Source organism: Vanellus vanellus, assembly GCF_965231255.1.
Source record: "Vanellus vanellus genome assembly, chromosome: 8".
Taxonomy (NCBI): domain Eukaryota; kingdom Metazoa; phylum Chordata; class Aves; order Charadriiformes; family Charadriidae; genus Vanellus; species Vanellus vanellus.
Window position 1 is genome coordinate 15,273,330 of NC_138913.1, and position 13,175 is coordinate 15,286,504.

General features: G+C 44.8%; 1 protein-coding gene across 1 annotated transcript; it reads right to left on the reverse strand.

Annotated features, from left to right (window-relative positions):
* Nucleotides 1-535: 535 nt before the first annotated feature.
* Nucleotides 536-13,175, reverse strand: LSG1 (large 60S subunit nuclear export GTPase 1; the record flags this gene model as incomplete). The annotated part of the gene is made up of 14 exons (XM_082487307.1): nt 536-1,512; nt 2,882-3,055; nt 3,672-3,751; nt 4,413-4,536; nt 4,850-4,993; nt 5,825-5,926; nt 6,241-6,666; nt 7,769-7,945; nt 8,650-8,710; nt 10,834-10,920; nt 11,779-11,865; nt 12,456-12,576; nt 12,895-13,012; nt 13,095-13,175. 14 exons carry the CDS (start codon nt 13,173-13,175, stop codon nt 1,333-1,335), a joined length of 1,962 nt encoding a protein of 653 aa, XP_082343433.1. The 3' UTR covers nt 536-1,332.

Below are 13,175 nucleotides of genomic sequence, written 5' to 3' on the forward strand. Positions count from 1 at the left end.
CCTTGAGAGCAGGGACTCCAAGGGAAACAGGAGCCAAGGCAAGAGCTCTGCTGTCGGGGACCCTCTGCATACTCAGTGCAAATTGGCTGTACAGGACAAGCAGACAAAGGGTCACAAAGCCAAAACCAGCGTGGTTGCACGCCCCACATCTGTCATGGCTTTGCTCAGCAGTTGCTTTCATCTCTCCATCGGCACTTAAGGCCCGGAAAGTACAAAATTACAAGACAGCAATTCCTTTTTTAGTATCAGAGACCAGCGTCTTCTGTTACTCTGCTTCACCACCTAAAAACAAAGCACAATTTGTCTTTCCAAGCCTTTCCAGTCCTATCATTACTCCCAGTGCTACATTAGCAATGAAGAGCACTGACCCAAGCACACAAACATTTTCTCAGCAGGGTGACCAAGGAGTAAATTTCACTTAAGTCTGACCCCAAGTAAGTACAGTCTTTCTAGCATCAAATACTAATGTACACATTAAAAACTGCTATTATGACACTTCCGCAACTAGGTCAGTGAGATAAAACATGACACCATATAGGAAGTAAAATCTCAAATATATTTAAGGACAAATTAGCACCAGATTTGTGGCCACTCACAGGGAGCTAATGTTTTAAAATACCAATGGGAGGTCACACAGGAAAACAACTGGTACCAGCTCAGCGTGAAGGACATCAAAGCAGCATTTTCCTTGCACGGTGTGCTGTGCTCTGCTCTCCTTAAGCTGGGAAGAAAAGGAGTAAGGAGTGGTTTCAGTACAGATTCTACAGAATAGGGCTGGTATAGCAAGGAAGGAAGACGGCATTTAAGATCCTTTTACCTCATTTTTCAACACACTGAAGTGTTCTGTCAAATCAACAAACAAGCTTTAAAAAAAAAAAAAAGGGAGGGGGATAGGCAGTAGTGTCTCAAAATGTAACAAACACGACTCATTGAGATTCAACTGTTTAAAGATTTTAGTCAGTTTTACAGGGCTTGCTTTGATCCCAACAAATATAAAATACATCCTTTATGGAAGGAAAAAAAAAAAAACACAACAAAAAAACCCAAACATTCCTGCATGGCTCCATCTGCTCCCATTGAAAGGATGTTTCAGCAGCAGTCAAGTGCCTGGGCTGGCTTCCAGATAACACAAATGGCCAGGTCCCTCTTGTTCTCCGAGAGGATGAGCTCCAACTATCAGAGCCCGCTCTTATCCCTTGAACAGGCCAATCCATAGCACGGAGCTCCCACGTGCGCTAGTGATGCCCACTCATCCTTTTTTTCCCCCCCTCAGTTCAGGCCTGCAGGATAGTGCAGGTCCTGCCCTGGAAACGCCAGATACCGGTGCCAGAGCTAAGCCTCCAGGTGCTTAGTGATCCTGCGAATTTTCTCCTTCTTGTTCCTGTTTCCGTGTTTTTTCCAAGGCTTTCCTACCACATTCCCAGTATTGGGTGTAGTCACAGGTACAAGCCCGCTGCTGGGCCGGTATCCCATTGCAGCCCGGACCCCTTTCATCAGGGCACGAACGTTCTCCTGGAAGAGGAGACATAATCACCAGTGACCGTTGAGAAGATATTTAGCGACAAGCAAATATCATATGCTAATAAAACCAGACACAGGCAAGCCCAAACCCACCAAGACCTGCTCAGCCCCTAGCTCCAGAGCTACAGAAAAGGTCACGGCACCCAGCTGAGCCAAAGCCTGCCAGCATGCTCCAGTTCCGTCTGCAGCCATGCCTCGCCGCGCCAGGTCTGCCGCTGCAAGCGGAGGCGGTACACTGACGAGACACTGAGCTCCGACAGACATGAGCTACGGCGCTAGGATCGATTCTCACAGTCGCTGCTTTGCACACAACAAATTGTCTTTGCAAATAAATCTGGCGTCTGTGAAAGCCAGAGACTAAAATAACTTGCTCAAGTCTGGAGCGTGGGTAGCACTGCTGGGGCTCACAGCTCGTGCCAGCACTTTGAGCAGCCAGAGGAAGAGTCTGGTAATCCCAAAAATTCTTTTCAGGTCGTCGTTTTCCAAAACAGCTCACTGTTTTTTGAAAAGAGCCCAAGTTCTTGTTTTCAAAATGCATGATTATCTTTAGCTGTGCTGAAACAAGTACTGTTCATATCCAGCTAACCAAGCAGAATGGATCATGCTATCTATGACCCATCCTCTTCATTGTTAAATGCCTTGTTCTGATCCTTGTCAGGTGTGCAGACTTAATTAATTATGGATCTGACATTTTATTGAGTCATTAATAATTTTTTTCAGTAGTCTAGGGGCAAAACAGATCCCTGTGGGACATAATAAGAAGCATACAAGTTAAGAAAAATTCCCATTTTCCACTTAATTTTGAGATTTCTCTATTAGATTTTAGATCAGTTTGTGTTCTTTTCATCTGATTTCAGGTTCTGCATCAAAACAACCATTAGTACTAAATCAATTATCTTAAAAAAAAAAAAAAGCTTATTGTGACCCCTAAATACATCATCTCAAGAAAGGAAAGTTAGTTTGAAGGACCTGTTAGTCCAATATCATATTCCTAGTCAGTTGAGTCACACCACCCTCCTTCCTTGTCTGTCTTCCCAGTCACTCTCTTGTTTGCTCAAGAGTGATGTTAGGCCCATAATGATGAGGGTCACCCTGCTGACCTTTTAAAAAAAAAAAAAAAAAAATCAACTACGTGTACCTCATTAGCTATCTTTCAGTTACCTAGGACATTCCCAGTGATTCAGGAGATAATAAAAAGAACAGAGCGTTCTTGGGTAGAAATTATATGCAGATGCCAATAGTATCTAACACCATTAACTCAACCCAGCACCCCTCCATCCTTAAAGCTATTTTTTCCAGTAACTATGACACACCAGTCCTGCTGTAAAAACTCCTAGAATAGATCTCCTCCAAAACTTACCTGGTGGAAAAACGTTTTGTCCACCACATTTTCAATTTGTTTTGCTTTGGTATTCTTCTCAAGCTTCACCTGTCCACTGGCCTGCAGGCTTCTGCTCTCTGGGCATCTTTGATGCTGGTGCTGAAAATCATTTGGGTCAATGCCAGGAGGTGGATGGCAATATAACAGCTTCCCCTGCGAAAGCAATGGGATACAGTTTTTACAACTCAGAGAGACCCAGAGAGGAAAGAAAACAACTCCAAAGCTAAAGAGGGCTCTGGAAGCTCAGGGGCTCACACTGGCAGAATAACTATCAGTACACCCGATTTCTCCTCCCAGGCAACAACTGGCTTGACTTTAAAGTACCATTTCCAGCTGCAAACAATACAGTGCAAAACTCTCAGGAGTACTGGAGGATCCTGTTAAGAAATATTCAACAATAAGTTGCGGAGAGGTGCTGTAGAAGCACGCAGCATTACCACGCTCATAACTGCAGTCCTTAGCGCGAAATACCGATCCAACTATACAAAACGGGTTTGTTTCCTGAATATCTGCTGCATGTTTTAGAGATACGATAATTTATTTAGCTAGCACCTTATTTTCAAGCAACCATCTTTTTAAGAGTAAGCAGCAGGAGAAACTTCATTTATTTCTTGAAAACATAAAAATAGCTCGATTTAAAGAGTATTTTAACATACGCTGATTTTATCCAGAGAAATAGAATTCATTTTATTGTCCTCCTTCCTGCTCCAGTGAAACCTTCAATTCACCCCCTAGCAGGAAAGAAAACCCAGATGTGGGAAGCACTTACACTGACATAATCTTTTAACACATATCGAGCTGATCTTGGCTGGTCTGGCTGTCCATGAGCTGTCATAAAGCCTCTCATATCTGGAAGACAAATCCAAAGTATATTCTGCGTCAGTACAACAAGAGCATTAACACATTCTTCCCTGCTGCCTAACTGCACATTTGCATCCTCTCTCAAAAAAAAAAAAAAAAAAGAAAAAAAAAAATCCCTCAGAAAGAGGTTTCAGTTGTGGAAAGCAGGAAGGAAAGGGGAACACTGCTGACCATAGGGGGGCTGCAGAAGCATCCTAACCTGCAAGGAATTATGAGAGCTGACATCTCCCTACCACCACAAAACTTGATGTTTTTTCAGTTTTGTTTTAAGGCCAGAGAAAATTAACTGCATCAGAGACATGGGAGATAATCCTTCACTGCATTCTTCAAAAATCTAATTCAAGACACCATTGATGGGAGGTACCTAAAAGGATGAGAGCACCACACTACACAGACTGGCAGGGCATTTCACGAACATCCTTAGCACAATCACTACATCTGTCGGATGAAACTGGCAAAGCACCACTGCAACACACACGTGAGATTGGCTGTTAACAAAGGCCCTTCCTGAGGGCAGGGCAAGCCCTAACGGGGAGGTTCAATGCATGACAAACCTGAGTCTGGCCTAACTTTAAGAAGTTCCCCTAAGGCTGCATTCAGAACCATGCACACAGTCTAGGCAACAGGTGTCAAAGGGATCATCACTCACATCCATATGCTGTTAGCAGCTCTTCAGCTGTTGGCTTTCGATCTGGATCCTCATCTTCCCTTGGCCTTATGATATTTATTCCATAGGTTGCTTCCAAAATGTTTCGTGGGATATGCTGGCAAACATAAGCTAGTGAAGGAAACCACCTGGTGATTTTCAGCTACACAAGTAATCTTGCCCTAGTCACTCCAAAAGCACGCATTAAGAATGACTTTGGATTTTGTCACAAACCAGAAAAATGATGCAAGTCTGAGAACAAGATCACCTTGAAATGAGATGGGGAAAGACCAACACAGCAAGGCTGGTTTATCCAGTGTGCGTCCCCACCTCCCTCAACACATGAGCACACGTGCCCCTAGCAAGGCAGGAACATGCTACATTGCATACTCCAGATCCAACACTTACAGACACTCTCACAAACCCCATGCAAAGGATATTAGAGAAATGGGTGGGACATGGTCCCTCATCTGGTCTATAGGCAGAATTCCAGAACAAATCATTTCTGCCTTGGTAGAGATGAAAGATGGCATCACCAGACCAGGGCAATCACAGAGGCACAGGCCAGGTTCCACATACAGGGTCTACATAACAAATAATTGATGAGTTCACCAAGGCAAGTCAGTGTCCATGGAGGAAAAAGGAACCAAAAAAACTAAACCAAATGCACAGATAAAACAAGGATGCAAACAGGAATAAGCAGAAATTCTACTAACACAGACATGTGCCCTTCTGGCCCCTGCCAATGAATTAAGGAAATCTGATGTGGAAGACAGCAGCACTTCCAAGGTTCATAAATAAGGTGTCCAGATGGGGGCAGCAAGATCTTCAGCTCTCCAATCTGATGGGAGAGAAGAAAGCACTCCAGAAACCTTTAACTGGGTTGGACCTTTTGAAACAGGTAGGAGATTGCACAAGTACAAATCCCACAATGCTCGTTATAGCATTGGAGTTACTACCTCAGAATCAAGAGCTCGATCACTATGAGAACAGCAGCATAACTGGACTTGTTCACAGCAATGACTGTGGACAAGAAGGACTGTTTGAAAGCTTGACCGTAAGCTATTCAGAGGAGCACTCACTTTTCAGAGGTTCTCTCCTCATGCCTGGTGTTGAAAAAAGAAGGGCCAAGCTACTTAAATAAAATTGGGACATGGAAAATACCTCCCATTGCACAGCAGTTCTCATGAGTAACTCTCAAACTGCAGCAAGAGTTCAGAAGGAAGAACCAAAGTTCCAAAATCATATACATCAAGCCCACCCCTCTCCAACCTGCTCTGCTGGGCAGAGTACAGGTTGGCACACAAGAGTTCTTAGCGAGTCCACATGGTTGCAACTAGGTCATAATGAAGCGCTCTTCCACTGGGGGGGCGGGGGGGGATAATAAAGAGAGCAATGCTCTTTGTTAGCAATACCTGAAAGTGCTTTGTACGCCCTGGTGTAGCAGACACTGACACCTTCTTATTTCCAAGGATGGTGTTGATGGTTGAACTTTTGCCAACATTAGGGTAACCCACCTAGATGACAAAGAAGTGGAATGGTAACTGATATCAGGCAGGGCAGTGCCAGAAGACTGACAGAGCTCTGAAACAGAAGTACTTTAATAAAATGTGCTAAAAAAAAATATAAAAATTAAGGCAAGCAGTGGGGAAAGCGGAACTCCAGGAACTTCAGAATTAATCTTCACACAAAATGCTAATGATTTGTGCTTGCTAGTTTTTTCTTTACCCTTGTAGGAAGCCAGGCTACAGGATGAACTTCTCCCATGGAAGACATATAGAATTAAAATTTAGATTAAGCAAGTTCTATTTAAGCACAAAGTCTAACTCACCAGACCAACATTTACTTCTCCATCCTTCACCCTTGGTCCTTTGTGCATGGTTTTGAATATCTCCAGCAGCTCATTTCTCTGTACCAGGTGGCTGAAGTTCCTGACGTTCCTGTTCTGCTCCTGCACTACATGCTGCACTGCAGTACCATCAGTCCTGCTCTCCATCCTCTCTGGGGCAGTAGCACTTACTTTGTCCCCACCTTCATCTTCAGAACAGGTTTGCCAGGCCTCCTCTTCATCATCTTCACAGTCTTCATATTCATCACTGCTGTCATCATCAGTAACCAGAACCTGGTTTACAGTTTGCAAAGCGCTGCCTGTGGATGTGCTTTCTGCGCTATCTTGTGCTGTGTCATCTTCTTCTTGACCGAAGCTTTCATCCTCAGAATGACTCAGATCCTCTTCTACATCTTCAGTGTCTAGCTCCTGCGTGAACAGTTATTTGATAGGTGAAATGTAAAGACAACAACAGTAAGTCTTGCTGCTGACTGCAGTTGCTGCAGCAGTCACCTATCTTTTTATTAGCTAGATCCCGATGAATGATAATTCACTCCTTACATCACATAGGTTTTTTTAGGGGTCTTAAGTACAATGTAGAAACAACTAGCCAGTTTTAAGAGAACAACAAAAGCATTCCAAGAGGGGCCGTTAGCTTCATTGTGAAATCGTTAGAGGTTTCTCTCCAGAATCACAACTGTGAACATGAACACACCCACAGCATCCTTACACACACCATCAGCAGCGCTCAGGAATTTTTTTTTTTTAAGTTATCAAGTGTTCCTAGTAATAGGAATGAATGTAAGAAAGACCTTTTCATAACAACAGTACCTTGAACTTTCCAAAAAAGAAAACAGACATAACACCTTTAGTCTCACTTTTAAATGAATTTGTAAAAACATTTTATCTAAGAACTGTGAACCAGCTGAACAGACTAGGTATTTTTGAAAGAGATGTGGGATATTCCATAGCTGAATAGCCATGGCTGTAGCAGACGAACCCAGTAAAACCTGAAAGTGGGATTTACCGATAACATGTTAAACTTGAGTCAGCAGCAGAGTTTGTTCCACCAGGAAGAGTGAGAGAGAAAGATCCTCTGTACAGATGACCACATCCCTCACAGCATCCCTCTTGGAAAGGACTCCAATTCTTTCAACAAGTTCAAAGTTTGCAAACAGATCTACAAGGGCTGTTTCTGTAGCTATTAATCAGCAGCCTCAAGGAACAGATTTACATTCCAGTTCAATATTATTTATCAAGTCACTAACCTTGGAAGAGAAATTGTGAGCACCACAAAGAGTGCCTGAAGGGTGTACCACTTTGTTCACCGTTTTACTCTCCTCACTTTTGTTTCCAAATCAATCATTAAAACACTGTTTTACAGCTACACAGGTCCTTAGAATAATCCTTCCCTGAGAAAAGGCCTGTGCCTTTCCTAGAAAGGTGCTCAGGTGTATCACAAGCATAACTGCAGAGCAAGTTATCCGAGGCAGCCAGCACATACCCAGTTGGAACTGGTTGTCTACGGTACCTTTGCTTCTCCAGATAGCCGAGAGCACTCCGCCAGAGCTGACCAGAACACCACCTTAACACCTTCTTTCTCAAAGAACTGTGCCCAAACAGCCCGCTGCTCCTCACTCAGCAAATCGGCTTTGTTTATCAGGATCATGTTCTCCTTGTCATTGCTGACTTCCTTAACATAACTTTCCTGAAGAAAACAAGAGAAGGATCACTTGGTACTCTGGTTTAGACTCCTCCTCCCCCCAAGGAGATATAAGACCAGCAAGGCAAGTTACTCCATCCAACTCCACATGACTTTACCATCCCCTGGGCTAGATGGAACTGGTGTTTAGCAGACAGCTACAAGAACAAATTGGAGCATGCAACTACTGCAATACAGGTTGTTTCTGGCCATGTGTGCAAACACCTTGTCTGCTTAGAGCTATGACAAGATATTAATCAGCACCTCACAGCAGGAACTCCTAAGATTAACTATTTGAGCAATTTCATATCTTATTGAGGCACAATGTTCCCTAGTCTATCATTACAAAGCTGTCACTTCAATAATTCTTGATCCTCCACTTCAGTGCAGTAATCCTCACCCATTTTTATTCCACTATGCTTTTAAACAGAAAAATTCCTTTAAGTGTGGACACTTCTAGTGGGTAATGATGAGCAATATAACAACTGCAATATAACGTCTGTAGAACTGCCTCTAAATCCACAACACTGTGTGCAATATAAAAACCAAAAAGTTGAAGAAAAATAAGTTGATGCCAGAATACTTGCATAAATAAGACATCCAGTTATATACAACAGCAGAACAGCTTCAAGGTAGCCGAGTGTTAAAAAATAAATCACAAACTCTAAGAAATAAAATGAAGATAACATTCAAGAAAGTGGTTTACTTACCAGATCTTGGCATCTGAACAGGAGGGGGTTTCTAGCATCTACTATCTGGACTACAATATCACTGCAAAAATAAAAGAAAGCCCCATAAAGTACTCTTTCTTATCTTGCCACAAAGAAAGCAAGGCACAGTACATTTCTTGCTTTTGGGTTTTGCTTGGAATTTTAATGGTTTTAACTGTATTGTCCTACTAAGTACCTTTACTGAATTAACAAAGCATCTCAGCATCCCACATACCCCAACAGAGCCACGCGTATGCTACAAGCCAGTATTGCTGTACAGTATTTCTGCCTTGCTTGGCTAGTTCTCCTGTACAGCTGGCAAGGGGAAAAACAAGCATGCAAATTTTGTCAACCTGCCTACCCTTCAGAAATTCTCAGCAGGCAAGAACAAGAGTAGTGGTACTCTATCCTTTAGAATGCTACTAAAAACTGTGATAACATAACTTTATTTCTGTCTATTCTCATCTCTAAACTGAGGCAGAATGGCTACAAAGAGGAAGCAGAGATGATTTTCCTACATAGCGCGATATTCTGGAACACTGTTGTCCCCTTTGCATGGACCAAGACATACAAAGTCTCCCACAAATGACTTAGATACCCAGCGTTTGCCATCAGGCATTTTCAAAATTTATTCTGTGCTCTTCTTGTCACAAAGCATAGAACAGTGAAAGAATTAGACTCCAGTAAAACATGTTGTTCCCCCATGCAAGCAATGCCTTGCATGTGTGCTAGGAAATGTCTTCCAAATCCAGACACCAGGTTGCCACCACATATGCGAGCAAGACTCATCAATTCTACACACAAACTAAATGCACTGACTTCAGATACCAGAGGCACTCATGTTCCTTTCTTCAAAAGGAGGGGGAAAATTTAACTACACCTTCTTTCACTAGAACTTCTCTGGGGTGGTAATTTAAAATACTGGTTGCCGGATATTGATTCTATTTGTTTGACAGGGATTTCTGTTAACTCAGGACAGCTTCAGAACACCATAGGTTGAATGGAAGAATTTCAAGCCTCACTAGGCAGTTGGTTACATATTTAAAAAAATAAAAAAATAAAAAATAATAAAAAAAAAAAATCAATAAAACCCCCAAGGGACTTGTTCAATAAGCCGCATGGGTACAAAGAGGTACTGAACAGTTACAGCAATTCAAAGATCAATATGAGAGAAAGCTGACACCATGGTACTAGGATGGGATACAGAGAAGTTACTGAATCACACCGCTGGGAGATAGTTTGAAGCAAACACAAGAAAAGCCTGACAACAGATCAAATTATCTGGCAAAGTAAGGGACTGGTCGACTCTCCTGTTCGATTCTGATACAGCATCCTCACTCTACATGAAATAAAAAGTTCCAACAAGAGCAGAAAGGCATTAATAACACATTCCAGCCACCTCAAAACACAATACACTTACACTGCACATCACGATACTCTATAGTGGACGCCCCCAACCCAGCTCTCCCCCGGCCAAAGACCCAGCAGCACCCAGTACAAAGCCACTCCTGTGAAAGGATCAGCTCACCATGACCTCACTGGTGAAGTATTTTTCAATTTTAGCAAAATCAGATGAGATGATCTCAAACTTAATTACTAGGGAAATTAAATGCCCCAGTTAGATTAACGTAGCAGATAGCCCTCCTATTGTATTACAGTTCAGCAAAGCAAACAAAGCTACTTCTGTGATATGACAAGCTGTTGTCTTTTGTGCACTGCTGCAATTTCTCTGCATGGCAAAAGGCCAAGGACCAAGAGGCTCACTCTTTCCCAACATTATTTAGTTATTCTCCCTTGCCTCCTGCCCCTGAATGTCAGGCTGCAGCTGTGTGGCTGAGAAAGAGCGAAAGGGGTTAAACTTGACAAAAGACCTCAAAGACACATTCTCAAAAGAGGCCTCCCACACACAGTTATTGGAAGAGGACAAGAACAGCAGCAGCTGAAGAATCAGAGGCCCAAAGCAAACCACCTGCAGAATCGCAGTGCTGAGAGCTAGCGCGTGCCACTAAGCAGCTGCCCTTCTCCACATCACATTTTGATCACTTCAAAACCAAATCATTTCAGTGCTGATAATAAAACATCATTAACTGTAACTGGTTTTCCTGTGCTCAGACACTCAAAGGCTTCAATTCAGTAAAACACATTAAACATTACTTTTAAAAATCAGACAGTGATATTCTTTACCTTCTTTCAATGACTCTCCAAAGCTGACGCCAAAATTCCAAGTTTCGTTCAAATGGGGTTAGAATTAACTTTTTTTCTTCTTCAAGACTAAGGCAAAATAGAGAAAAGATGTCATATTTGACCCATTTCAGGCAACAAGCACACCACCAGTTCTTCCTCAGATCCAGGAGGCTTTAGTTTCAGAGACAGCTATCAAACCAGACTTATATAGCAGGTACTATTTCTGCCAGTTTTGTGTCCAGGTAAACTGGTGTCAGTGGTACATGTTCAGCAGTGACACAATGGCTCCTGACCATGCCAATGGAGAAGAACTGGTAAGTGACAGAAAGAGCAAAAACTCGTCAGAAGTCTACCTGTGAAATTTCAGAGCCACAATCATAAACCAAGGAAATTATCCCAAATGCCAGCAGTTATTACTCAAACAAGTACCACCTGGAAAACCTAATGAATTTGGGGATGGTACCTGACATGGCTCTATACAACCTTTGATTCACTGTTACCAGCACCTGAGGGACTTTGCTCAGGGCAAGCGTGGGTTCATATGGTGTGAGCAGATACCACCTAACTCTCCAGGCCAGCAGATGCAGTGCAGGACCAGGACAAGCTGCTGTACACAGGTTGACAGCACTGCATTCTATTCAGAGCAGCACTGTTGCTCTCAGAGGACACATTCACCACTTCTTCACTTAACAGGCAAGAACAGAACATCACACTCTGTCCTGAAGAATTTTAACCGTAATCAGTACAAAAATACAAGACAGCTGTGCAGAGCTCACCACAAAAACATGTCTGGACTGTGGCTGGGCTGTCCAGCCTCCCAGAACAAGTACAGGGAGCCACTGACAAGACATTACTTTTATAGGTCCAGCAAAGACAAATACAACCCACTGCTTCCTGTATCTCCAGATGCCACCAGCTACTTACCCAGACAAGTGGCATACTCACTGGGCAAGCTGTCGCCTCCATTCAAGAAAGCTCTCCCTCTCAGCTTGCTTCAAGTCCTCTGCACTGGTTTTCCTATCCCAATGTGGCCTGTAACAAGCACATTTTGGAGTGAGTGGTCACAAGTAGCAGTCAGACCAGTTACATTACAGCAATAAACATCCACAGAGAACACAGGCACCACATATTCAGCTACACTGAGATGGTTATAGTTCAGACATGCGTGCGCCTGTTTTCAGTAGCTTTAAGTACACCTTTTTTCCTTGTTCCTTCTAAACTCCACTGGCTGGGAGGACACTATCCTATGCACACTAGATCTCACAAAGCTGATTTTTCAATCTAAAACTTGCAGTGCATTTAAGATGGTAGATTCATCTCTTTGTCCACCATGCACAGAGCTCTGGAAAGGCTTACTAAGTTGCCTGGATACATCAGCTCCAGCAGTGCCAGGCTTTGACCAGGAAACCCACACAATCAGGACCGACAGGCTGGGGCTGGTAGCACCCACATGGCAGACAGGCACCTGTGCCACAGGTTACAGCTAGGTTGTGCAGGCCAGGTAGTGGCTTCCCCAAAAACAGAGTACTGACAAAGCAGACAGCTGTCCCCAGGCTTGCAGCCACTGACAGGCTGAGCCTCCTTGTCAGAGGGGGATCCAGGCCTGGCTCTGCAGGACTCACCTCCGTGGGATGCGCAGGAACTGCCGGTTCTCCTCATGCAGCTGCTGGACGTGCTGCGCCTCCTGGGCTGTGAGAAGGCCAGTGCGGCTCTGGGCTGACACGATCTGAATGTTCAAACGCTCTGCAGGAGAGCCGAGATAGTCCTCTAAAGCCAGCAGTCTCTCTCCCTGCTGTCACCAGCCCTGCTGGCCTCTGCCACCCCACTCCATCCCTGCAGACCCCCCAGCCCTAGCTCAGGACCCCATCCCCTCTCCCCTGCTTCCCCACCTGACCAACCCCATCGGCAGCCCCTATCCCTCTCCCCCATCCCAGAACTGGTCTCCGCCCCGGTCCTCAGCCCCGGGACGCCCTCCCCAGCCCCGGGATTCCTCCCTCCCCGGCCGGCACCGGGCCCCTCCCCAGGCCCAGCCGCAGCGCAGGACCCGGCTCGGCCCCTCACCGGCCACGAAGCGGGTGCCAGCCAGCTCGGCCGTGGCCAGGAACTCCTCCAGCGGGCTCTGCTCGGCCGCCGACCGCAGCTCCGGGCCGCGCTCTCCGCCAACCTCGCTGGCGTGCAGCTGCCGGGACAAGACGCCGCCGTTAGCCTGGGGACTCCCGGGCCTCCCTAGGACTCCCCGGCCTCCCGCCCCGCCGCCTTACCCATGAGGCGGCGCCGCGGCGCTCCAGGCCGCGCTGCCGCTGCAGGCAGCGGCCCAGGCCTGCGCTCCGCTTCTTGCCCAT